We start from the raw sequence: 26,522 nt of genomic DNA on the forward strand, positions 1-26,522 counted from the left end.
GAGAGGCAGGATGCGGCCGAGGTGACCAGCTCCGGGGTCCAACAGCACTGGGGATGCTGACGATGTCAGGCTGCAGAGCCAGCCTGCCTGCCCCCTGCCTCCGGCCCCGGAGGCAGAAGAGAGGCAGCTGGGAGATAAGGCTGGGGATTTAAGACTCTTGGCGGATCCTAACTGACAGAGCCAGGGCTGCCTGTTTTCCATCAGCCGTTAAAAACGCCTTGCTCGAGTGGAAGGAGCCTTGCTGCCAGGAGAAACAAAGCCAGGCAAAGGGAGCCGAGGAGGACCCTTCCTCAGAGCCATTAGCAAGGACTGAAGGTGCCATTTTGGAAACTTTTATTGCAAGAGAGAGCTGTTTGCTCTGAGCTGTTTGTAGAAATGGTCTGGCACGGGCTCTGATGGCCAGGGCAGTTTTTGATGCAGAGGAGCCTGTTTGGAGCCTGCTCAGCTCACACTGGATTAATTAAAAAGTTGGTTAGAGAAAGGCAGTGGGACACGGGGCCAGCAAACAGGGAACCCTTCTACGGCCCCTCCTGCACGTTTGGCCAAAGGCTTTTCCTTCAGGCTGAGCCATGGGATGCCTTTTTCCGCCGAGCTGCCCTGGGCAGGCAGTGCTACGGGGAAGGAGGGCTGGAAGCCTCGTGCCAGCACTGCCTCCAGCAGCAGATGCTGCAGAAGTGGCCTTCCCTCCCAGATCCCTGGCGTGGTCCTCCTCCAGGGGAGGGCAGGACCCCTCATGGGTCCTTCTCCATGGCGTTCCCTTCCCAAAACACGTGCCTTCCCAGGCATGACCACCTTTCCCCTTTCCCTGGGAGTGGGTGGATGGGAAACGAGGACACCCGGCGCTGCTCAGGCATTCCCAATCTTGTTTGAGAGCTACAGCCAGTACTCTTAGCAAACCCGCTGCTGTCTCCGAGCCATACCCTAGCGAGGCAGCCATCCATGCCTACGTGCAGCAGTGAGGCAATTAAAGATCCATATGTTTCCCGTGAACCCCTATTAGCATCCTCCGATTGCTGCTGGAGATGCGGGAACCCACCACGTGGGAAGCTGCAAACCGCTCCTGCTTCAGTGATGGGGCCAGAGCCGCTGTCACGGTAATCGCCCTCCTGGGATGAAGGATGCTCTGATAAAGTAAAAATTTCTGTGCTTTCGCTGTTTCAATTCCATCTTTCCAAGCAGGAGTTTCTAGGGATGCTCTACCCCTGCCCTTGTTGCAAGCCTAAGGGGAAGCAGCGTGTCCCAAAGCTGCTGTCACCCCCCGGGGCAGAAAACTGGGGTGTCCTCGTGTGTTCCAGCAAGTGGTGAGAACATCCATGCTGTTCAAACAGGAGGGGGTTTAGCCCCTGTGTGAAGATTTCAGTTTTGATTTGCTGTTTACTCTGGAAACAAGAAATTGGGTGGATTCCAAATTGAAAGCTGTTTTCTCACCCGGAGGAAGACCTGGAGGGAACAAAACAGTTTTGAACACAATGTTCGTTTATTTTACTTCTGGAGGTTGTCATTACTTGAGGGAAAAAAAAAAATAAAAAAGGACTTTGCATCAAATTTCAGTGATTTTCCTGTCTTTCAGCATGATTTCAGAACATTTATCTTTGGAGAAGTTCTGATTTTCCAGGATTTTTTTATCCCATGTCAGTGTGTGGGACCTCCTGGGGAGGAAGAAAGTTGCCAAAACTTCGGGCCGTGTTTTGATGGCACACGCAAAGAGTTTTAGCATCCCAGCTTGGTATTTTTGGTGAACCTTCAGCCCTCAATTTTTGCCCCGCTCTAAGAGCAGCGCACGCAGAAGTATTAATTGCAGTTGTCAGCCTGTGCCAGCCCAAACCTGGGGAATGTTTTTTGTCTCTCGGGCCAGTCGCTAAATCTCAGCAGCATAGGCATTTTTTTGGATGTATCTCTATCTTGATGCAGATGAAGCCTTACAGGAATGTTGTTATTTTTAAAATAAGTCTCGGAAAGGTGAAAGAGGCCCGTGTCTTAAAACATCTTTGATCAAATGACCCTGTATTTCACCCTGGATGTCAGACTAGAGCAATTTTGTGTGTTGGCCTTATTGTGTTTAAACAATTGGTATTAGTACAGGGACCCTGTTATCATCTCAGCTGCAAAGCCACCATCACTTCTCTGTAACAGAGAACTACGCAGCCATCACCTCTCCCAACAGCTTAACACCCTCTGAGATGGGTTTGTACTGAGGGACATGCTGGGAATGGGGTCAGAAATGGAGTCAAACGCGTGGGGGATAGGGGACAGCGAGGGTGGAAAGATCCAGGAACATGAGGAGAAGCCAGTTTTTCAACAGATCCTTTGACTGCAGGAGGCAGGAGGGACTTTGCAAGCAGGAAGGCTGATGGTATTCTTCTGTAGAGCTTTTCTCATTGGAAACTCAAGATAATTTTGAAGGAAGGGAGATGAAAACTGAAAAAAAAACCTTTTTTTTTTTTCCCCAAAGAAAAAAATAGATACTTCTCAGTAATAGCTCTTGCTTACAGCAACCCCGAGCGTATGTTTTTCCCAGGCTGTTTTTCTGATCTGCCTCATTCCTGAAAGCCTTGGCAGCAAACTGAAGTAGAAGTTTGTTTAACTCGTTTCAGTGCAGAAACCACCTGCCACCCCCCAGGCTCTCCGTGCTGCACAAGAAATTAACAGCGGCGGAAAGTCGCAACCAAGAGGAATCACCAAGAACCGTGCCGATAAATGCTTATAGCCGTGCTTTTGCTTTGCATTGGTGATCCCCTGACTTGGAAAGGATTTTCTGGTGTTTAAAGCTTTGCAGTCGTATTTTTAGCCACCTGTGCCGTATCTGTTAATACTGTATTTCACACTGTGGTCCAGCCTTCACCACCCATCTGCTGTAGGCACCACGCACACCCCGTGCCACCCTCGCCCACCCTGCCTGCCTGAACATGCTTTTTTTTTTGAGTGGCTGTTGCTAATGGAGCATCTTCTTCATCTGCGAGTGGCTTAGAGGTCTGAGCCCCACTGGAGGTAGAGCCCAGCACGCTGCTGCCGGTTGTGGCAGAAGTGACAATTTGCTTATGATACTGAGTAGTGAAGGCAAGGACTGGCTATGGAGAGCTGCAAAAGGATCTTATGAGATGGCATGACCAGGGAATGAGAAGGCAATTGGAATTCAATAGACACGAGGTGATGCAAATGGGAGAAAACAACCCCAACTTCACACGCACATGAACGGAGATAGGCTGTGAGTTGGCCCGATGTCTCTCAGGAATGACGCCTTGGGGCTATAATAGGTAGTCCAGTTGGTACATTGGTGGTTAAATAATAATTTGGACATTGCTAATTATGGGAAAAGAGTGGAGAATAAAATAGTGAATGTTGTTATGTAACTTGCTTGAGGCATGACGGAGGTTTGTGCAACCCTAGGGGTCATGGGAAGGTGGATGGCGATTGAGTGCTCACTGCCAATGCAAGTGTGAGATTGCATCAAATGAAATGGCAGCTGGCAGCTTCAAAGCGGAGGGCAGCAGTTTCTTCATGCAGTGCACAATTATACCGTGCGGCTCTCTGCTGCAGGATAAAATGGGTGCAAAACATTTGCATGGAATAAAAAAATGACTAGGTAACTTAGTGGAAGAAACATCCCACAAAGGATGTTAAATGCAAAGAGCCTGCCTCTTAGAAAGTCCCTGAGCTATAAATTGTTGGAGGGTGGGAAGGTATTGTGGGCAATGCGTGTGCCTGGCTCGTGCCCTGCTCCTTGGGTGGCCACTGTTGCGGGGAGGATTCTGGTGACCACGGGCCTTTGGTCTGACTTGGTACAACGGCTCACGTCTTATGTGATGGTGGCTAAAAATCCCCTTTGCATTCGTAAGACTCCCTGAGTGGACCCTGTTCTGCACCCGTAGTTGGGGACTAGGGGGGAGAGATGTCTCCCCATCTCTCCAGGCAGCGCCAGCAGCAGTGCCTGCCTCCTCAGAGCCCTCAAACCAGCTGCTCCTTCTCCACTTTGTTTACTTCAAATTGTCAGGTTTTGGCTTTGGACTCTGCAAAACCCCGAAGGGTGTTTTCTGGCAGCGCTGCCAGGCTCCGGGCATCCCCGCCAGCCCCTGTCCTCACTGCTTACCGCTGCTCTTGGTTCTCTTCCAGGCTGCCCGTCGGGGACGTTTAAGGCCAGCCAAGGGGATGAAGGATGCGTCCACTGCCCGATTAACAGCCGGACGACTTCAGAAGGGGCCACTAACTGCGTGTGCCGAAACGGATATTACCGGGCAGATGCCGATCCTGTCGACATGCCATGCACCAGTATGTGGGCTCTGAGCAACTGGGGAGGGGCCGGACGCGGCTAGGAAAGGACATTCTCATCAGTCAAAGCACCAAGGGATGCTTAACAAAGGCATCTGTCTCAGTGGGATTTTGGAGGAGGCCAGGGGGGTCAGAGCACCTTGTCCAGAGGAGCCTTGCAGGCGTGGGTCTTTCTTACCTTGGGCCAGTCTGCGCTTGCAAACATTGCACGTGCAAAGAGGACGGAAATTTGGGTTGTTTTGTGCTGTTCTAGGCAGTGGGATGACTTCACTCTGGGGCTCTACCCGGATGAGAAGACCTGTGTGCCAACACAGAGATCAGCACAAAGGCCAGGAATCAGAAATGCTACAAAAGATAACTGGGTTAAGAGGAGAGGTTTTGTTCCCACTCTTGCCTTTGGCTGTCCACCTTGCTCCACACATCCCTGACACCAAGAGAAACAGCCAGTTCAACGCGTGCCTGCTGCAGAATCCTGTCCAGGGATAGGGAAAAGGAGGGTGTGCAGCTGGTCCTGTAGCAATGAGCAGGGCTCTGGCTCTTACACCTTTCTGTCTATTCCCTTTACAGCCATCCCGTCTGCCCCCCAGGCCGTCATCTCCAGCGTGAACGAGACCTCTCTGATGCTGGAGTGGACCCCGCCGCGGGATTCGGGGGGCCGGGAGGACTTGGTGTACAACATCATCTGCAAGAGCTGCGGCTCCGGCCGCGGGGCATGCACACGCTGCGGGGACAACGTGCAGTTCGCCCCCCGCCAGCTGGGCCTGACGGAGCCCCGCATCTACATCAGTGATCTGCTGGCCCACACCCAGTACACCTTCGAGATCCAGGCAGTGAACGGCGTCACCGACCAGAGCCCCTTCTCCCCGCAGTTTGCATCAGTGAACATCACCACCAACCAGGCTGGTAAGACGCGGACCTGTGTCTCCCAGCAGACCTCTCCAGGGAGGGGAGGTGGTGGGCAGAGATCTCCTGGTCAAGAGGTGCTGGGTGAAACCCTGTGGGGTGAACAGGGCTTGAAGGGGAGAAGAGGTTGGGTGAGATGTGGCATGGTGTCGCTTGCTCCGTAACGCTGGTGATGACCAAAGTGCATGGGCCTGGCAATTCCTGGATGAATCCCAAGCCTTGGGTGTGAAAAATATCCCTTATTTCAGTGAAAAGCTGGAGCGTGCCCCAAGGCAGAGCAGCCCTCCCCATCACCGCAGCAAAACAGCTCATGTCACGGTCCCCTGGTGTCTCAGCATCCCGCTCCGGCGCTGGGCGCGTGATTGTTTCTGAGGTTGTTGCCTCGGACCATGAGTTGCACGCACTGTCGGTGTGTTGCAGACACAGCAGCAGTGCTCACCACTGCTGGCAGCCTTGCTGCAGCCCCTGCTACTGCTCCTGGTTCCTGAGGAGGGAAGGTAAGATTAACTCAACTCCAGCATTTTGACACAAGCTGCAATCTCTGCTCTGACTGCAGAGAAAGCCAGGACAGGCCATGAAAGCAAAGGAAAGCTGCACAGAAGAGGTTGCAAAGCAGTTCCAGGACCATCTGGAAGTCTGCTCCAGGTCCTGTGCTGCTGCAGAGTCACCTTGGTGAAGAAGACCAAGCAGCACACCGGGTTTCACGCGGGGTCTCCAGCTCTGTGCTGGCCTGGGGGTTTGCTATGCTCCCCCTGTGCATGGTGGCTTTTCTGGAGGAAGGGATGTGTCAGGGTGGCTGGTAGTGCTGCTCCTGGGAGATACACCAGCAGCTGTGCCAGTGGCAGGACGCCCCGCAGAGCTGCTGGTCAGGGGCTGCTCCCCCCCAGCCCACCTGGAAGCCATCTGGAAGCTGGAGCACAGACTGGGGCTGGGTCTTTGCTTAATCCGATTGCACGGTGGAAGCATGCCAATAAGGTACAAGCATGCGTGGGAGCAAGTGAGTTTCTGTGGTCCCTCTGAGCGCTGCAGCAAGTGTGTGGGGAGTGTGAACATGCCCCAGGCTGCCCTGGACGCTACATGACCTTCAATACTGAATTTGGCAGTCGTGGATGATTGCATTTCCACTGAATTGCCTGGGGACCATGGTGTGTGCTGGCTGCAGGGGACAGGAGGTATTTGGTCTGGGGTAAAGCAGCAGTGGTGTATATGGGCATCACTTGGTTGGGCATGCAGAGCGCCGAGACAGATGTAACCTGCAAAAATGTCTTGGTCGCACATGAACCAGCAGAATGACCTCTGATCCTAAGCTACCTCGGGAGCCGCGGGGTCACAGTGCTTTCAATACCGTATCAGAAGCCCTGAAGGCAGATTTAGCATAGCGTTGAACCGTGGTTTGACTGCAAGCAGGAACACGTCCGCACATGATGAGGAGAGAGGAACTGGTCTGGGACGGTGACCTGTTGCAGCTTCCTTTACAGAGATGGCTGATGGAGATGGGGAGGGTGTGATGCTACCTGGGGCTGGGAAGGGGCTCTGCACACCCCCAGCGTGGTCCCGCACTATAGACGAGTTATTTAACGCTCAGATTTTGCGCTTTGCAGTTATATGGTGTGCTTGTTACCTTCATATACTGCCTGTGGCTACTTCCACCTTAGCAAAACCAGAGCGCTGAGTTGCAAGCGAATCCTTTTCAGTCCCCTGGATCCTCCTTCTTGTGCTTTCCTTGTTTGACACTCCTTTATTATCAGGGCTCACACTTCTCAGCCTGTGTGATGTCTCTCTTAATGTATCTATTCATTAGCACTAAACAGTAACTGTCTGCTTGCTAATTCCTCTGTAATTAGAGGCTCTGAATTCTTCTGCTTACACTCGGCACCGCCTGGCAGCCTTGATGTAGATCATTAGCAGTTGGTAACAGAAGCTGCAGACACAAAGGCAGAGCTGGGACAGGAGAATGGAGGGTGTTGTGGGGAGAGGAGAGTGTGCAGAGGGAGGGGAGGGATGAGCCTGGGGAAGCGGCGATTACAGCCTCCCTCTGCCTTTCCTCTGGGTTGAGCAGCCAGCTGGGCTCCATCTCAGGCAGAGCAGAGGACCAAATATGTGATGGGGCTGTGCTCCTGCGCAGCTGGACGATGGCCTCCCTGCAAAGCGCTCACTACGCTGGCCTTCGGGGACCTCTCAGCCCTGAAGAAAGCAAGGCAAAATCGCCCTGGTTCACCCAGGGATAAATGGACCACTGTTGGGGGACCACCTGTGCTTGGTGCTTTCAGGACTGAGGAGAGATGCCATGTCACCAGCAGCATCTTGAATCTTCAGATATCATAAATTCTTCAGCATCCCAGGAAAAAGCTGCTGTGAGAGAGTAAGAAAACGATCCCCATAGAGCAGACAGAGGGCAGGTACTGAGAGCAGCCGGAGGAGTGGCACTGGGGGTTGTGGTGGTATGGTGACCATCATCCCAAAAGGGAAGCTTGAGATCGAAGAAGGTGACACACCATTCGCCTTCTTGTTCTCCCAGAGAAAGATGGCTGCGGTCATTACTGTTGTACCCCTCTCCAGTGAGGTCTGGATTTCACTGACATTGGCCTTTACATCGACATAACTTACTTCGCTGTTGTGTTGTAATAGTAGGACACTTCTCCTCATGTAGACACAGATGGTGGGTAGCTTCTCTCAAGGAAAAATAAGAGGTAATTAGACCAAGCTGAATCATCCTTTCTTGCTGTGAGGTGGCTTTCCAGAATGTGGATCTTGCCGCAGCTCTTTGCGGAAACTTCTATATTCTTCATCATCATTTTTTGAACTAGATATTGTACCCAGTAGCAGCGCTACTGCAGATAAACTACTTTCCTTTCTGGTCTCGCTGTTCCCTTTGCACATTCAAGTGTAAAGTGCTACCTCACTCAGCCATGCGGGCAGCTCTTACCTCCCTGGTGGCTTCTGTCTTGGTCCCTTCAGGTGCTGCTTCCGTCGATGCAGCCTCCCATTCTGCAAGCAAGACCTGCATTTTGGTTCCCAGACCCGAGGACAACCTTATAACTGTTTTCATGGGCTCAGCCACCAAGCCATAATCATTGCTCTGCACAGAAGTCGTCATTCCCAATACTGCCATTTTGGACACTTCATGAACGATTTGCCAGCAATGTTTTTATATCATCTCCCAGATCTGTAATAATTTTAAGGAGAGGTGCTGCCTCCACTATGCTGGACGCAGTGTGAGTCCTCATTGAGTGCCAGCCATGTTTAAAACTAATTTCCTGTGTTGCAGATGATGCTGGTGCTGAGCCCAGTGTCTCACACACTTGAAGTCTGTGCACTCTGCTGAACTCCTGAGTTCAGGAAAAAAATCAAGACACTTTCACAAGAGCTACTTCCACAAAGTCATGCTGCCCTGCCTGATTTGGGCCATAGGATCCCATCAGGGTTTGTGGAAGGGACATCTGGGATCTCTGATTCACCCTCCTGTTTGCAGCGGGACTATCACCAAGAGTAGATCTGCTGTGGCTTTTTCTAGCTGAGTCTTGGAAAACTCCACCTCTCTACTAACCTGTCCCAGGACTACGTCACCCTCCCGGGAAAGATGCTTTTCATAATTTCCAGCCTGATTTGTGGCTTGTGCCCCTTGTTGCATCATCTACCCCTGCTGAGAAGAGTGAGTTTCCACCCTCTTTTAACGGAGCTCCAGGCAGTTGTAGCTGCGATTAAATTCACCCTTAATGTCTTCATTAGCAGGTTCGGCCAGCCCAACTCTCTCCACATCTCATAAGCCCTGTGCCCCAGGCTGCCTCGGTCACCCTTGGCTGGATCCTTTGCAGTTCCTCCTGGACCCATGGCTTCGTGTTCTGCATTGGCCAAGTTGATGTTGGCCTTAGACTACCCAGGTTGATGCTGACCTTAGACTACCCAGGTTTACCCTTTGCATTTCACTGTAACGTTGTCATCTTTTCAGTCCCACCAACAAAGCGATCAGCAGTCCAGACACCACGGTGCAGAGAGGTGCCCCGAGGGACAGGCCACCTCTCTTCTTAGGAGAAGGTTGGTCGAAAGAGAGCGGCCAGTGCCAGTCCGTGCTCGGAGGCAGTTTCCTGGACCTTTCTCTTGCAGTGAGTGTCCCAAAGGTGTTTAACCTCCAGAAGGGCAGGTTTTTTTAGAACAGGAGGTGTGATACTTCCCTTTTCAAAGTATAGAAAATTAGAAAGGACCAGGACAGGCAGAATAGAAATAAAAAGAGCTTGGAATAAACATCCCCTTCCCACCACCTCCTTGCTCCTCTGTCAGCCTTCAGCCAGCTCGAATTTACCCCTTCTAGCAAACTCCGCATGATCCCCACTGCCTTCCTAGGAAATATCTTCTGTCACCTCTGAGGCCAGGTTGTGTTTTCTCTCTGCTCTTCTCAGCAGGCTTCTTCTTGACCTCCAGCTCCATGCTGTACATCTCCCAACTCACCCTCCACTTGCTTGCCTGTCACACCCTGCAGCTGAGTGGCACCTCTCCCCCGAAGCTCAGCAGCTCTCCAAGGAGCGCGATCCACGACTTGCCATCTGACACAGCCAGTCCTATCTTAAGGGACTGTGATGTGGCCAAAGAAAACAAGCCCATCGCGCGGAGACCGGGTGCCACCAAAAGCCTTTTCTCAGCCATGCCAGAACAAAAGGTCTGTGCCAAGAGGGTGGTTGAGAGCCATGCCAGCATCCCAAGAGGGAAGGTGCAGGAGGGAAGCCAGGGGTCAAGGAGCTGAGCGTGGCCCGGCGCTTGGGATAATGACACTTGACTAATTGAAAGCCATGCCAGGCGTCAACCCTCTTGCTGGTGACAACACGCAGCCCCTGCTTGCTAATTTGTGGCCATTCTTTGGGGAGGATCGGGGAGGGTGGAGAGTCCTGGTGCTGCGAGGATTTGCAGGCTCCATCTGTGCCGCAGGCGGGCTGAGTGCCCTGGGAAAATCGCCGAGGGAAAGGCCTCCTTGGGTAGGGATGACTTAAATAGCACGTGGGAAGGGCACCTCTTGATAATAGCCTGTGGTTTCTGCAATCTGAGAAGGGAGGAAAAAGCCCTGGGCTCCAGAGTATCCAGAGACAAATTCAAGACCTCCCAGTGATGGAAAGAGAACATCAAGATTTTTGGGAATGTGTCCCATTTGTGAGTGACTCCTGTGTCACACAGGATAAGAAGGGAGGATTAACTCTGATGTCAGAGGTTCTTGGCTGCAAACAGAGCCAAAAAGAGCACTAAACAGCTAATATAGTGTGAATACCAGCTAGTGTGTGACAGAGGAAACCGATACACTTCCCTGATAAACCCATCAGGAGCAACATCCGCAGCGGCGGAGTTTACTGACGCAATTTCTCCCTCTCTATGGATCCAGATAACTTGTTACGATTATTTGCATTATTATTCTGGCATTTTACAGCAGTATGTCACGACATGGGTCCTTTGGCTGGGGAGATGTGCAGCTCACGCCTGTGCACCAGGTTCGTACAGACTTCAGGTTTGAATTACTGCTTCGCTGTGGCTATCGCAGCCGAGGTGCTTGCATCCCAGCCAGGCAGTGTCTTTTGGACAGGGCTGTCCTGACAAAACTCAGAGGTGCCTGTGAGCTCAAGGACAGTTGAATGTTTCAGTGGTCCCAAGCAAGCACGTGGGCCATGGCTCCGCTCTGCTGTGAATGTCCTGTGACTAGCCTGAGTCCAGCCTCGTCCTTATGCAGAAGGCTGGGGAGTTCAGGCGTGGGTGATGAAGCACAGGCGAGACAGATCCTGGGAAGTGCACAGCACCAGAAGGGAGGATTTTTCCCTCGCCTTCAACCAAAAAAAAATCCCTTGCAGCCATGGTCCATGAGCTTTACTGCCAAATGCAACAGGGAGCACGGAGGGATCAGAGGAGGAGGGGTGAGGAGAGAGGATTGGAGCCAGGGTAGCAGACAAGGTGAAGATATAAGGTTGGTAGGGACTAGCACTTCTCACCAGCCATCCAGGTTGCTGTTTGCTTGTCACATTAGTTATGCTGCAGGCTAGACAGAGAGAGGAGAACTGTATGGCCTGGGGCACATGGACTCTTGCTTTTATCTTCTCACTTTCATTTTGCACCAGCAGAGCTGGCTGGCTTCCTCCTTCAGAGGGAGGCACAGCAGTGGCCTGCGTTCCTCTGGACACAAGCAGGGAGTCATGGCATCTCCTGTTCTCTCTCATGCTGCTCCCAGCCTTGGCCTGAGCTGGCTGCAGTCGGGAATTACTTGTCTGTGAAACAAAAACCTGGGAAAGTGTATGCAGAAATCACCTCGAAGAGTTGGAATGAGCTTTCCAGACCTTGAAAGCTGTGAACGTCTATTTCTTGTTGCCTTCCAGTATAAAAATGAAAGGCAGGAGATTATAGCATCCCAGCATCTCAGATCGCCCATCCAACTTCCCACCTACAGCTGGCAGGACTGCTGCCAGCACTACATCAGGGCAGCCGTGGCTTTGGGTGGACAATTATTGGTAACCCCCAAAGACAGAGATCTCCTCATGTTTCCAGTGACTTGTCCCAGAGCTGCACCACCCCCCTGGTGAGGGAACTTTTCCCGATGTCCAGTCTGAACCTCCCAAGCTATGATTTATGGCCATTATACTCAGATTCAAAGGTTCAAGCCAAGAGATGTTTTAGATCAGCCTGCATATCGATTATCCTCACGTTCAGTCCTGTCTTTAGTTAAAGCATCTTTCAGAAAGGCAACCAGTCTTGACTTGAGACGTCAAGAGACAGAGGGCCCATCAAGTCTTTGTACATGAGTCTGTGTAGCTTGTTCTTGCTTTTTTTTTCCACTGATTTTCTAAGGAAATGCAGTAGACTCTGCCTGTCTGGACACCAGTAAAACATTTGATTCAGAAAACTACTAGTAAAGCTGGAAATCTGTCCAGGAACTGCCTAAGTGGGAGACAACTACCACCCGACTGGGGAAGCATCAGGCTGAACTGAGGTGGCTGACTGAGGTCCATGAGAAGTGGTCTCATACTTCTTGATGTTTCAAAATCTGGTAGGGTATTTCCTGTGCAGAAAACTGACACGAACATTGTTGGGACAGAGGAGGACTGTGATACCTCCAGGAAGGCGCTGAGAGGTGGAATAACAGTCAGGGTGCAATTCAACAGTGGAAACAGTGAGGCCAGGCATTTGGGGCCCAACAACAAAAACTAATTGTCAGTTGGAGGCAGCTGAGGAGGACCTGGTGGCAGACCAGGGGAAGGAGACAACTCTCCAGTGTAAAACCTTGTGAAAAAACAACACAGGCAAGAATGGGCTGTATCAGTCAAAGTATGTTCACCAGCTGTAGCAAAGTCTCCCTACCATTGCACAAAACTTGAGTGGAGCTTCGTACGGTCATTGTGTGCACGCCTGGTTACCCATGTTCAAGAGAGCTGAACTGTGATGATATCAGGCAGAGAGAAAGGCTGATAAGGTGAGCAGGACACAGGAGAGCCCATGATACAGAGAGGAGACCAAAAAGGCACCATGTGTTCAGCCTTGGTGAAGGGGATTTATTTGCTGCCTGTAATGACGTGCTGGGCTGGAGGGGCACCAGAAAGGGAGAAGAGCTATTAAAGCAGAAGGACAAGAGCAGATGGTACAGAGTGGCTGGTGATAGCGTTTAGGTGGAAAATCAGAAATTTTCTGAGCTGTGGAGCCATCTCCCACGTGGAGGAGCCAGGGCAGAAGCCTGTTTGCCTGTGTGACAGAGCAAGCCAAGAATGTGTCTGCTGAGCTACTGTAGGACTATTCCTGAGGTCCCTTAAATCCCAGGTTTCTTCTTTTGCGGACTTCACTGGATGTGTTTCTGTGACAATTTGGCCTGCTCCCAGGCTCCAAAACCTCCTGAAACCTTGACATCCCCATGGCTGCTTCTCTTATCCAGCATTAACAGCCAGACCTTACCCTCCAGATCGACCCGTGTAACCATCCTGACTCTGCAGCCCTTCTTCTCTCTCTCCTTCTCTTTCCTTCATCCCCAGCTCCCACCTTCACCCTGACTGCCTCGTACACAGGGCCGTTGCCACCAAAACCTGATGCGGCTTGACATTTGCTGCCTTCCTCCTCTTGCTTGGTGGCCCAGCCTGTTGCCTTTGCTGCCTCCCCCCAGCTTGCAGCAGCCGGTCGTGAGTGCCCAGGAGGGACCCTGCCATGCCCAAGTCCCTTCTCCTCTGCCCGCTGGAGACCATCTGCAGCCAGGGCTCCCAGATGGTAGGAGCTTTGCCAGCTGCTGGCTCTTCAGGACTCCTCTTCCCGCTCCTGCGGTGGGCAGTTGGGGGGATGTTGGCAGAGCAGGGTATGGGCTGCACTGCTAGAGCTTTCCTAGCAGATGCTCTCCTCCACCCGCTACCAGCTCTGCGGGCTCCTCCACCTGCTGACTCCCAGGCTTCTCTGTTGCATAAATTACTCCGTGAGTTTGAGGATCATTTTTCCCACACCTGCCTGGGGCTTCACAAACCTGTTCCAAAGCATCTGGAGCTGACTTGGGGCAGAAAACAAAAGCCCATCCGTGATGGATGGGGTGGAAAGTCCCTTCTGGTGAACCAGCACCTCCCCCTTTCCCCACAACGTGCCGCCGTCCCTGCTGCGTGCGAGTGCTGGGAGCTGACAGAGTGGCTCAGGAGCTCACCTTTTTCTTACGTGTTCAGGAGGGGTGATTTATCTTTACTGCTGCACTTGGCAAACACAGCCCGCAGTGCTAATTGCCTTGCTTGCGCACGAGGCGCCGAGTGCCAGCACTCGGGCAGGTGGAGATGCTGGAGGCAGGTCGGCAAGGCTGCGGACGCATGGGAGGCCAGTTTCAGGGTCACAGTGCTTGAACAGCTGAGCAGACACTGGGGGGGTGATGCTGCTCAGTGGTGCGTTTATGTGGACCATAATAGATGGTTGTAGCAAATTGGGTTAATGCAGCTGGCTGGCCGGTTGTCCCTTGGTCCATCTCGGAGTCGCTGTGATTTAGTAGTCCCCTCTATCTGTGTGTAAAATGACAAGTCTCTGTCTGACTCGGTTCAGGCAGGAAGATCCTCACCATGCCTGTCTCACCGCAGCCCAGTCCATGTTCATCACTGCCACTGGCAAGTGTGCAGGAGGCTGCTGCATTCGTAGGGCTGGGCAGGAAACGCTCTTTCCAAGAAAAAACCCTGATATTTCCAAAATTTCCCCACACACAGAGGGAGGCCAGCCTGATGGAGTCTACCATAAAAGAGAGCAAGGGAACAAGTTCAGTCTCAAATTAGCAAGACTCAGTGGGTCCAAGGCAATGCCCTGCAGCAGGCGTCATTCTTTCAAGAAATATTTCTCTGGTCTAAGTTTTCTGTGTTTGAAATTTCAAAATCAGTATGTTCCTAAGAACAGTTTTGGTTGCAATTAATTGGCACTTTCTGGGGAAGTACCATTTTTTTGAAAATCTGGGGGGGGAGGTTGGAGGGACGGAGGGCTGGCTCCTGCCAGTGTTCCTGCTTTCCGCCAGCCTTTTGCTGATGACGTCGCCTTGATCTGGAGCAGATGAGGTTTCCACATGGAGAGGGGGCCAGGAGGTGGGGATGACCTTGGCACCGAGTGACCCCAAACCCGCTCCAGCGGGCTGCGTGACGGGATGCCGGGATCCTCTGGAGCACCTCCTCTCAGTGCTGAGAACAAAGTCCTGCCCTCCTCCGCGGGCAGGATGGCAGCATGCAAATGAAGGCTGCAAACTCAGTTAAACAAAGAGCATAAAGACAGCCAAAAGCCTTCATCTGCCCGGGCCAAGTCACTGGGCTTGTGGCGTTAGGAACTGCTTTAAAGGCTGTAATCTACACCAAAGCCTTCGTTGATTCAAATGGGGCCGGAGCCAGGACCAGCTTTGGACTGCATTGCCGTGTTTTTAAGATTTTCCAGCGTTTGTAGTTACAAACTCAAGGGGCTGGAGGCTGGGCCTGCTGGGAAATTTTCCAGACACTCGACACACACAAACAGCGTGGGTACCAGCTTGATGGGGCCACCTCGCCAGGAACCTCGGAAACAAAAACCTCATAGGCTGTGAAATACCAGTCTTCTAGAGCTCTAGTGAGTCTGGTGAACATCCCAGACCTGCGGCTTTTGGTGCTTTGAGGGCGAATGTTGTTTATTAAAGAGCCCTAGTGCTGTCATCCCTGTGACATTGCGGTGCTTCTGCTGGAGGTAATTGATTTCAAAAGTATGTGGCTCCTGAACATGACATCACAGGGGAGGACACTGGGAAAGAAATTGGGTGGACAAACATTTTTAATAGTCCAAGCAATAGTGAAACCTTTTCGCGGGAGTCACACACACAGAAGTGCTGGTGGAGGGGCTTCTGGAGGTCTTCAACCCAACGTCCCATGCAGAGCAGGGTCACCAGCGTTGCCATTGAGGGCAGGTCAGAAAAAGCTTCCCTTCCTCCCTTCCTCATCCAGGTATTCCTTACTGTGGTGCTTTCAGTGCTCACGTTGGAGGAAGGCATTCCAAATTGAAATCCATTCTCCAGGAGGGCCCAGGGGAGGGGGGGTGTGCAGGACGTGAAAGCCTGCGATGCTTAAATGGCAGGAGACAGCTTTACCTGGAGAAGCAAAAAATGGAGAAGATTTTAACCAAATAAATCAGTTTTCAGTTAGATACCTGCATGCATTTGGACTCTGAGGATTAACTCTAGTAGGAGCATGAAGAATTGGGGCCTTGAGGTCAGTGATGGGACCTGGGCTGGGGACAGCTGGATCGTTGCACAGTGACAGTGACCTGCTGGGGACCGTGTGGGACTGGGATGCCTTGGGGCTAGAAGGGAGAGCTGGTCTGGATTAGACGTCCCTTGGGTGAGATACTGGCGCAAGACATTCAGGTCTGCAGGGAAGTGCAGAGTGAGCTGTCCTGGCTTTCCACTCTGTCCCATGCTTAAGAAACAGAGGTCATCTAAGCCCCGCATGTGTATTTCACCTGCCTGCAGCCTTGCACGGAGGCACTGTGTGTTCCTGTCATTTCAAACACTGTTTTCCAGGTGCTGCTGGAGCCTGGATCCCAGCCTAGATGTCTCCAGGCCCTGCGGCTTCAAGGTCAGGGAAGCCCTTGCTCCATGACTGATCACAGCACCGTCCTTGCCGCTGCACGGCATCACCCATTAGTCTCGCCGGAGCGAGCTTCTGGTGTTGTGCAGGGCTTGAAGTGCAGAAGGAGCTCTGGGACCTCCTGGGAGCCCTGTACTGAGGAATGCCTGGCTCCGGTCCCTCAGGGGACCATGTTCCCCACGTAGTTCCCACGTGTTGGAGCTACCTGGGTCACCCAGTGAGGCCGAGTCCCTGGGTAAAGGCAGTGGGAGAGAAGCTTGCCCACTTACCCCAGGGTTTTCCAAGTCTCTCTCATTGCCACGTTTGCAGGGCAGTTGCAGAAGTTCAGGCATCCTCTGCCAGATGCTCCGTCAGCAGCTTTCTCCCCCACATCTCCCCATTTACTGCCCTGTCCCGTGGCCTCTGGACTAGCTGGTGCCTTGCAGCATCATGGTGCATTTCCCTGCCACTCTGTCTTCAGCCGGGGGTCACGCAGTTAATCCTGACCCCGGATCACAGCCGCTTCTGCATGCGGGTAATTGAAAATGCCAGAATTCCCTGCTGACCCTCCTATAATAAAAGCAGTTCCCCCCGTCCGGTAACCTGACACTCCAGGGACCAAGATCTGTCAGGAGGGCTCCGAGGAGATGCTGGAAAACTCCCAGCTGTTCACCTCTATTTTTTTCCCCTGGGTGATTTCAAAGTGTTGCTGGGGAGAGGCCACGGGCCGGGCTGGCTTTGCTCTCTCTCTGTCGTGAGTGTTTTCCAGAGCAAATGTTGACTCTGTCTGACATGACATGGGTTAGTGGTATTAAAGTGATCAGAGATAGGGGTTTTGCTGCCTGTAACCTGACTCTTCCAGCTAAGCCAGCAGAGGAATGGAGACGCTTTGATTATACCGGGATCTCAATAGCACTGACCCACTGGCAGGCAAGGAGTGAAAGGCTGAGCCTTGCAGGACTGGCAGGTGATTGAGGTGGGGGGCTAGCTACAAAATGGGGGACAGATTGCAACTGGTAGCGTTTCAAATGGGTATAAAGATCATGAAAGAGAAGCTGCAGAAAGATCCTGGTGTCCCCCGGCAGGCGGTCCAGAGGCTGGAGCCACACAGTCCTACCAAACACTCCCATCAAACGGCCAGGGAGCAGTGCAGAAGATGCTGCCTGGGGAGTCTGAGACCGTGGGCTGCTCCCTGTAGTGTTGCTCTGGCTGGTGGCAGTGTCTTGTCCAATTTTATTCCCTTTACAGCAGCAGTCCAGCTTCCCAGCCTGCGCAGCGTGACCTTCCACGGCTTCACAGCAGCACTGAGGCTCTAGAGGCTCTGAAGTGGCCCCGAAGTGCTGTGGTGTGTAGCTGGAGGTGGGCTTGTTCCACAGCATCACATCACAGGGAGTCAGACCCACTAAAAACCAGTGGCAGCAGCCCCTTGCAGTTGTGGTGGCCTGCGAGTCAGGATGTGACACAGAAAATTGGCCTCTGCTATCAAAGCCTATTAGAAATAGGATGCTTGTAGCCCTGATGGGTCCCTTGGGATGGGATGAACCAGCACATATGAGGGACCAGACGGTCTCACAGGGTGTCAGGCTGTGTTGCTCAATGTCTGCGAGGAAGATGCCTGCTAGTTCTCCTGTTAAGTGAGTCCTGATCCACTCTCATGTCTTTATTCTTGGTCTCTGTGTACTGAAAAGGTAGCGGTGGGATAGGAGGGAGGTCACCTTAGGATGTTGAAAAAGCAGGGCTGGGAGAAAGGTAACTGCTCCCAGATGGAAGCTCTGGCTGTCTGAATAAAAGAGGGAGGTGCCCCAGCAGATGTCCTGAGGACTCCTGGTCTTGTTCGGCCAGATTGAGAAAACCTGGTGTCATGGGGATAGGTTGGGGAGGGAGACACATGAGCTTCCTAAGAACACCTCTAGACAGTACAACTCAGAGACATAAAACCAAGGAGGAAAATGGGCCTATTTATTTCTCATTCACCCAATACAATTCTTCGTTGTGTGATGCCCCCCTGCTGCTTTTTGTCAGTTTTATCGTAATGAATTGCCCTAAGCTTTACATAGCAGTTTCACCAATTACATTAATTTTGGATGCATCTAGGATCTCTCACCCCGCTCCCAGCAGGACATGCGGGGGTTATAGGAAATGCAGAAACAGCCGGGGTCCTGAGGCGTTTGGTCCAACCCTGCATCAGCAGGGAGATGCAAGGAGTGAAGGAAGCAGCAGTCATCTCCTCCCCTGTGCTGGGGGGGCATAGTTAAAAAAAAACAGTGAAGGTGCACAACGGAGAGGGAACAGCAGCTCCACACAAGCTGTCTGAGGACTGGGCTGAGTCAGAGAAGTGTCGTGTTGGACACACTCAGAGGAATATCAAACCTGAGCGAGGAGGTGGATGCTGTCTCTGTAGTTAAGAGAGATGGTTAGTGCCTACTGAGATCAGTTTTAAGGTTTATATTTGAAAAGGAGGTTAACAAAAAATTGGAAAAGGTTCAGAAGAGAGTCATCAGATTGATATGTGGGCTGATAAATCTCCAAAGCACTCAAGAAACTCAGTCTACTTAGAAAAGAAGATGAAAAGAAAATATTTTCACGATCTTTCAGTCTTTCATGAGGACAAAATTCTGTTTCTAGACTCCTCCTTAGTTTAGTTAGCAAACCCAGAAAAGTTCCAGCAGTTGGAAGCTGAAGTCCATAAATTTCAACCTGAAAATAATATGTGCGTTTTAGAACAGAGCAAGTAACCATGAGGAAAACCTCCCAAGAGGCATGGTGGTCTTGTCATAATTTGAAGTCCTCAGAGAAAATGGGATGTCTGTCTAAAACATATGCACAGGGTCAACCACAAGCGTTTCAGCTATATTTAACTCACTGCCTGGGTTCTGTTGCCAGTCTCGTGCAGATGTTCAGAGCTGGGTGTTACGGTAGCTTTTCCCAATTTTCTGCAAAATCGACATGTTCTTGCGCTGTCTCATCAAGCTGCCCTGGGTTTTGCGGTCGGCGTGACCTTCTTTCAGGTATTGCTGCGATTAGAAAGTGCCTGTTTCTCCTGGAAAACTCAGATTTCTTTCCTTCTTCTCTTCTTCCCTTTCCTTCTTTCCCTTAATCTTTTTTATCATTTTCAGCAGGCAAGCCAAAAAGAAGTAACTATTTGTTGTGGAAGTAAAATATTGGCTATAGCAAGCCTTAGACTTAGCAATGCTACCAACATGCCCCTTCATCTGTACCTGAGATCAAGCAGATCTTTAGTTAAAGAATCCAAAGCCTCTTGTGGAGGGATCAGCAATGGTTAAGCTGCCTCTGCTGTGATGGATCTGTGCCACCTGGGGTTTCAGTTTCTCTTAGCAGAGATTGCTTAAGTAGCCCTTGAGGCTGGTGGGCATGGAGCTCTCTGGTTCCCTGCCCATAGAGGTATTAGCCTGCATGTCACAGCATCCTCACAGAGCAGCTCCCTCAGAGGGAAACCTGGACATGCTTTCAGGCAAGGATGTAAGCCTGTAAAGAGAGATTCACAGTCACAAGTAGGTTAAAATAGGATCCCTTTCGTGAACAAATCATCATTTCTTAATTATCTGGAAGTATATGCTGAGCTATGAGAAGCTGCCGCCTCTTGTCCTCAGGAGTAGCTGCTCTGCCTCCATCCGCCCGGCTGCACGCCTGGTGCAGAGCTGCGAGAGGCTCTGCCCTGTTCACAATCCTCAGGGGCTGGCACGGAGATTTTTTCCCAGTTCACACGTCTGTCAGCAGTAACTGCAGGTCAGAAAGCAGAGCCAAAGCACCGTCACACGCTCCAGATGCTGTTCTGTAAGACAGGGAGGCTCTGCTGATGTGCCTGTTAGGGATCATTAGCAAAAGCTGGAGTGACTTCAGTTTCATAATCAGGGCCCAGACCAAAAGTTTTGGTCTCTTTTCTTCTTGAGGTTTTTTTTTTTTTTCTTTAGAAGACATGCTTTTTCAAATGCTGAATGTGCCTCAGCTAGAGTGACTGGGAGGCAGGACATGCTGGGGCTCGTTCACAGTAATATGGCAGAGAAAGATTGTGCTTTATGACCAAAAATTGTCATTTTATTTCTGGAGCTAATCAAAAAAGACTAAAGGGTACTAATACAAAGAGGCTGATAACTAGGGAAGCCCCGTCCTTGGAGGTTTAAAGATTCAGCTAACAAAGCTCCACCTTCCCTGATGTGCTGTTGGGATCACTGTGCGGCAAACAGGTTGGACCAGAGACTCCAAGGGTCCCATCCCACCAGCACTTCTTGGATTTGGTGCTATTGGGAACTGAAGGGTACAGTGGGAGAAGAGGGCTCAATCCACAGGTGAATGTCTCCCCCATCAGCCTTCACAGCTCCACTCTGTGCTCAGTGTGGAGGCACCTGAGCCTCTTGGTTCATCCCTTTCCCCAGTACAGTCCCTTGAGTAGAATTGAATTGAATTGAATTGAATTGAATTGAATTGAATTGAATTGAATCGAATCGAATCGAATCAAATCGAATCAAATAGAATAGAATAGAATAGAATAGAATAGAATAGAATAGAATATTTCAGTTGGAAGAGACCTACAACGATCATCTAGTCCAACTGCTTCAGCTAGACATGAATAATGCACCTAAGGTGATTACCTAGGCCAGAAACACTGACCTGGGAGAGGCCGGACCACCATGGTGCCTGGGTTATGTCTGTCTCGCTGGTGGACTTAGTCCACAATATGGCTCTGTTGCAAAGCACAGCCAGAAGAGGACAGGATGCCTTTCCTTGCCCGTTACCCTAGATTAGAGCATTCATTCCAGATGTCTATCAGACCCACCTTGACACTGGCAAGATCAACCTCGGGGTACGCGTGAAGCATTGTCCTCTGTGCTGTTGAAGCTGCTGCACTGCTTTTGGGAAGGTTAAATACTCAACGGGCTGAACAGCCTTGTGGCTCTGGTGCATCTCTTGCCAAACCCCGTTGTGACTTTGCGTTTCCGCCTCAGTAGGTGTTTGAGTTTTCCTGGGAGGCAGTCAGTCAAGCAGGACATAAGATCCCAGTCTTTCCATGAAGGTGCCTGAATGTGCTGTGCGGTGAGGTTTGAGACCTTCTTGCCTGGACATGTCCACCTTGTGGCGTCGAGCCAGCATGTTTTGTGAGGACATTGCTGTTTTAGCTGTCATTACAGCCTTGGCAAAACTCTGTGGTTGTACCTGTGTGTCCTTCGGGGAGGTTATGGGTATGCGGCTCTGCTGGCAAGACGTGAGGATGGGGTACGTCTTGAGCCCCATCCTTCCCAAGTGTTTCCAGTAGCTGAGCTCAGGCAGCTTCTTGCACCCTGTGTGGGCCGCAGAAAAGCCGGACAAGAAGAGCTGTCGACACCCCCAGAGATTTATCCTGCAGAGCTGCCCCTGAGCCAGGAAGTCTGCTCAGCTCCTGGTGGATTAAGGTAAACTGCTGAAGCCCGAAGCCCCAGCCTAGACAAGAGTCTGGCTGTGATCAGTGTTGCGTGGCCGTGCGGAGGCTTGGGATGATGACTGTGGAAGCATCCCTCGCATCCCTCCCGTGCTTCTGCCCCAGAGAGGTCATCACGTGAGAGATGTCAGCTGCCTCCCCTCCCCGTGCGCTGCAGATTTTGTTGCAGCAGGGGACAGGTCATCTGCCTTTTTACATTAGTGGATTTTCATTAAGCTTGTTTTACACTCCAGTGGTGGTTTTGGCTTGGTTTATTTCTCCAGCAATTTGGAGAAGCCACAGGGCTCCACTAAGAGGAATCCGAAGAATCTGAGGCCATCCCAGATAAAGAGGATGTAGAAAAGTGCCTTTCATTGGGGCTCAAGGGTTTCGGTCATGAAAAGTAAGTTTCCATCCGCTGTGGAAACGAAGCTCTGTTTATTTTTTGCATTGTTGCTGCACACATACACCTGGAGACACCATCAGGATAAATCTGCCTCTGCTTACACATTCATGGGGGTGACATCTGAAAGTGATAGTGGCTCTGAGAGCTGGGATGCTCCAAATCTCGTCTCCTTTATGTGTCACAGGGCAGGTCCCTTTTCGAGCATCCATTTTCCCTGTGCACAGTAATTCAAACACCTTCCATGAGTAAGGGACAACCAGGTGAGCTGACAGCTGAGGGAGTGTCTTTGGCACTGGGCAATTTGTGCCATTGGGCAATTCTCACCAATTTAGTGGCGGTTTCCAACCTGGAAATGGTCCCTAAAGCTCTGTTTCTTTTGTCACAAGGGAACAAAGAGGAGTCACGGTTCGTGGAACAAGGCGACCGATCCCACAGGGCCAGGTTAAATGCTGCCAGCGAATCTTTGGTGTTAACAGCCCAGCTGTACTCTGGCCGGTCCTGGAAAGGGCTTGGCACAAAGCAGGCTGGAAGAACAAAGACTTTTTTTTTTTTATTTTGGTCCTTTTTGCAGTTTGTTAAATCTTTGCTTTGAAGTACTCAGAAACCCGATGGAGGGAAACTGTGTATAGTTTGTTCAGAAACAACAGTTCAGGGAAGTTGGCTTAGATATTATGAGACTTTTACCATCTTTGCTCAGCTGAGTTCATCACATGTCAGAAAGTGTATATCTCTCGCAGTCTTTTCTGTTGTATTTGTCACTTCACCATGTCCTGTGGCAGAAAAGCTCTTTCTGCATCGTAGTTCAGGCTGGTCACAAAGTGCTTGATGCTTCTGTCAGAGCTGGAGCACACTTTGTGATGAGAGTATCACCAGGTAGCACTATCCCAGATTGGATGCTCTTTGTGTTCGCTTCAACTGTTTTCATCTCCTTCCTTTTTAGCTATTATATTTCATGCATTAAATACTGCTGGGGGACCAAACTCCTTAGCACAGTCTCTGCCTCTGAAAGTGCTCAGTAAAATTAGATAAGACAGGCAGGGAGTGAAAATGAGACAGGATGGCTAGCCTCATTTTCCAGGTAGAAAATGGCAGTGCAGAGGGATAATGTGGATTTGTACAAGGTCTCCCACGTGGACTTAGAGGCAGAGCAGAGAACTGCAACCAGGACCTTCCAGCCTTGGAAGTGGTGAAGAGTCAGAAACTCATGGGTCTTCACTAGCTTTGCAGCTGACTGTGAAGGAACTGTTTGCTCCAGGGGACAAGAGCTGCCAGATACCAGCTGCCTGAGCGTTTGTGTCGCTATCCGGCTGGAAGCTTTTCCCTCTGACTAGACTTCAGAAAGTCACTCTGAGGTCTGGCTAACTCCACTAAACTGCTTTCAAACTCAGACATCCAGTCCCAGCCCGTCCCTTATTCACAGAGTTGGGAGCCTCTCTGTGCGCAAGCTGTTGCCCTCACCGGTGGTGAAGTTGTGTGATGAGGACCATGTTTTGTAGCATTGCAGTGTGCTGCACTCTATTAGCAAAAGCACGGGCAAAAAATTGAGGACAGTGATTGTTCCCATCTGCTCGGCACTCATGAGGCCACATCTGGAGTACTGTGTCCATTTTGGGGCTCCCCAGTACTAGAGAGACATCAACAAACTGGAGCAGGTCCAGCAGGAGGATCACTAGGATGGGCCGGGGGCTGAAGCACAAGACATATGAGGATAGCTGAGAGAGCTGAGTTTGGCCAGCCTGGGGAGGAGGGGGCTGAGGGGCATCTATCTACAGTCTTCCACTTCAAAAGGGATTTTAAAGAGAAGACAGAGCCAGACTCTTCCCAGAGGTGCACAGTGACAGGACAGTAGTAATGGCCACAAGGTGCAATGAGGGAAGTTCCAATGGGACGCGAGGAAAAGCTTCTTCCCCACAAGAGTGAGGCAGCTAGGGACTGGTGCTCCGAGAGCCTGTGGGATCTCCATCCCTGAACATATTCAGATCTCAACTGGACGCGGTCCTGAGCAAAGTGATCTGAATTTGAAATTACTCTGCGAGCCAGTTGGACTAGAAACCTCCAGAGGTCACTTCTGACCTAAAGCTTTCTGTGATTTTATTATTGTGCATTTCCCTGATGTCTGTGATGATAAGAAGAGCAGTTACTGAGAAGACGCAATGGTGGAGATTCCTGCCTATCCAGAGACACTCCTTTGCCCCAGGTGTAGGAAAAGCGCTGAAGTTGCTGTAGTCATCCATCTCACCTGCCTCCTCCCCAACATGCAGCGTATTTGCCTCATTAAGGCTCGGCTCGTTAGATGAGCCCCACCTCATCCATTTGGTTCTTTTTTCTGAGCCAGATGAGGGCAGGTTCACCAAGTACACAGCTGCCTGGGCCATGGCTGGTCACAAATGATTCACACGTGCATGGAAGTGGGAAAAGAGCATCCCAGGGACCTCACTCCTACCTGGAGGGACCTGGAGCTGAGGAGCTTCTCCAGCTGCAAGGTCAGCCATTGAACCTGTGTCTAAATCATGGGATGTTGCCACATCCCAGTTTTGTGGTGGGAGAGGTCTGGGTGTGTATGGCCCCTGTCCTGGAATAGCGTGTATGAGTGTGGGATCAGTTCCCAGAGCATGTGCGGCTCAGATGTGCCAGAGAGACCATGGGCTGCGTACTCATCTCAGTCCAGTCCCAATCTCTGCTGCATGGCAATCTGTAGCTTGGTCACATCTTCCTTCCAAGGCATTTCTCCACAGAGGGAGAAATGTTTGTCTTGGAGGTTGCAGATGTCCTATGAGATCTGTGTCAATGAGGAAGCAGCAAGCTCTGGCAAGAGCTGACAGGCTCTGGAAACGTTACCTGTGTTTTATCTTAACACTAGTGTGCGAAACTAATCCCAGGAGTTTGTAAATATGGGCCCTGAAGCAGTGGGACTGGGACATTAAGGCGGGAGAGCAGCAGTGCTGTATGCCACGGAGCAAGGGAAAGTCTGAGATGATACAGAGAGTTTCAGACTGGTGGGTAATGAGGCTTGGCTTAACCAGAAATGGATGGAGGGATTGGCATTTGGGAGGAGGTGAGGCTTTGGTCTCAGAATCTGTTAGAATCATAGAATGGTTTGGGTTAGGAGGGACCTTTAAAGATCATCTAGTCCAATGCCCCTGCGTGAACAGGGACATCTTTCACTAGATCAGGTTGCTCAAAGCCCCATCCAACCTGACCTTGAACTCTTCCAATGATGGAAGTTCTCTGCCCTCATTCAGTTTTAGGAAGTGCTGGACAAAACCAGAGATTGCCAACACTTTGCTGAGGCTGACCCGCATTGCGCCTTCCTTCAAGGGTGGGGAAATCCAGGGAGATGAAGGGAAATGGTGCAGCAGTGTGGTGGCAGGTTTTGCTTTGCCCGTACCTGGCCCCTACTCCCCTTGGCACACAGTTGTTGAACATCCTGGGAGCTACAGTGCTCTGAATCCAGAAAACCAGTAGTGAAGAGGCAAAGATGGTGGATCAGAAAAATGGCTTTTGTTGGTATACTTTGAGAGGAGTTGCTCAGCTGTAATTCATTACAGTGATGTGCGAGAACATGCTGCAGCCATGCTGGTCCAAGTAGCACAGTCCTGCTGCTGCCGTGTCTGCAATCCTCAGCTGGCACGGTTTCTGTCGCTGCTCGTGATGCCAAAGGAAACCAGACTGGAGATGGGTGAGAGGTGCTTCGCTTTGTGTGCCGCTCCTCCAAGCTGTTTCTCAGAGCTGTCAAATGAGTTGTTCTTCCATGAAATATTGAAAGAGTTGGACCTGGTAAAAGCCCTTCTGAGTGCAAGCCTCTCTGCATCCATTTGTAACCAGGCCTGGCATGCAAGTGATGGGGAAGCTTTCTCGCTACCACTTTCCAGTTCTCTCCCACCCCTGAGGCTTCCCCTCTGCCCTGAAGCTGCTGAAGCAGGGCCAGGGCTAGTGCTGTGCTGGAGTTAGCACTCTCCAAGGCTGGGCTGGCGCTGGGTGAGGTGTGGGATGGCCTCTGGACTGACGTCCGTGGAGGCTGTGTTGGCAGTGCCATCAGCAGGCTGAGCGCAGGGTGGGCAAGGACACGTGCTCAGCTCACCGGTCTCAGACGCAGCGAAGAGGAGGCAGCACGGGCATCTGGGTGTGTCAGCCCCTCCAGCAAGGGTCGGGGGCTGTAGGCTGATACCTGCAATGCTGTGGCATCTCTGCTATCAATACCTGAGCCAACCAGATTAAAAGCAGTCCAGGCTGCTTGCTCACCTGCCCTGGTCCACAGCAAGTAGGATCAGAGCTGGTCAGAGTTTCCCAGGGAGGTGGCAGCTCCCGCCGTGGTCCCTGCCCCATGGACTTGTTAGCACAAGTCCCTGGAGGGCAGTTTTCCCAAGGCGTGGCACCAGCCGAGACTGTACTGTTCCTACCTGGCCATGTGTCAAGCCACGTAGGCAGCGCAGGGCAGCGCGAGGGTGGACAGCTGGCTGGGTTGTCTGAGGAGCTGCTGGAAGGTCCCATTGTGCTC

The 26,522-nt window shown here is 51.4% G+C and overlaps 1 protein-coding gene across 6 annotated transcripts in view; it reads left to right on the top strand.

Annotated features, from left to right (window-relative positions):
- Positions 1-26,522, top strand: part of EPHB2 (EPH receptor B2) — a 128,087-nt gene that overhangs the window by 76,601 nt on the left and 24,964 nt on the right. For all 6 annotated transcript variants that reach the window (XM_050909584.1, XM_050909582.1, XM_050909578.1 and 3 more), the window contains 2 exons: positions 4,111-4,266; positions 4,834-5,169. In XM_050909584.1, the coding sequence (XP_050765541.1) occupies positions 4,111-4,266; positions 4,834-5,169 (492 nt within the window). The remainder of the gene's footprint in view (positions 1-4,110; positions 4,267-4,833; positions 5,170-26,522) is intronic.

The sequence above is a fragment of the Gymnogyps californianus genome, chromosome 21, assembly GCF_018139145.2.
Source record: "Gymnogyps californianus isolate 813 chromosome 21, ASM1813914v2, whole genome shotgun sequence".
NCBI classification, from domain to species: Eukaryota; Metazoa; Chordata; class Aves; order Accipitriformes; family Cathartidae; genus Gymnogyps; species Gymnogyps californianus.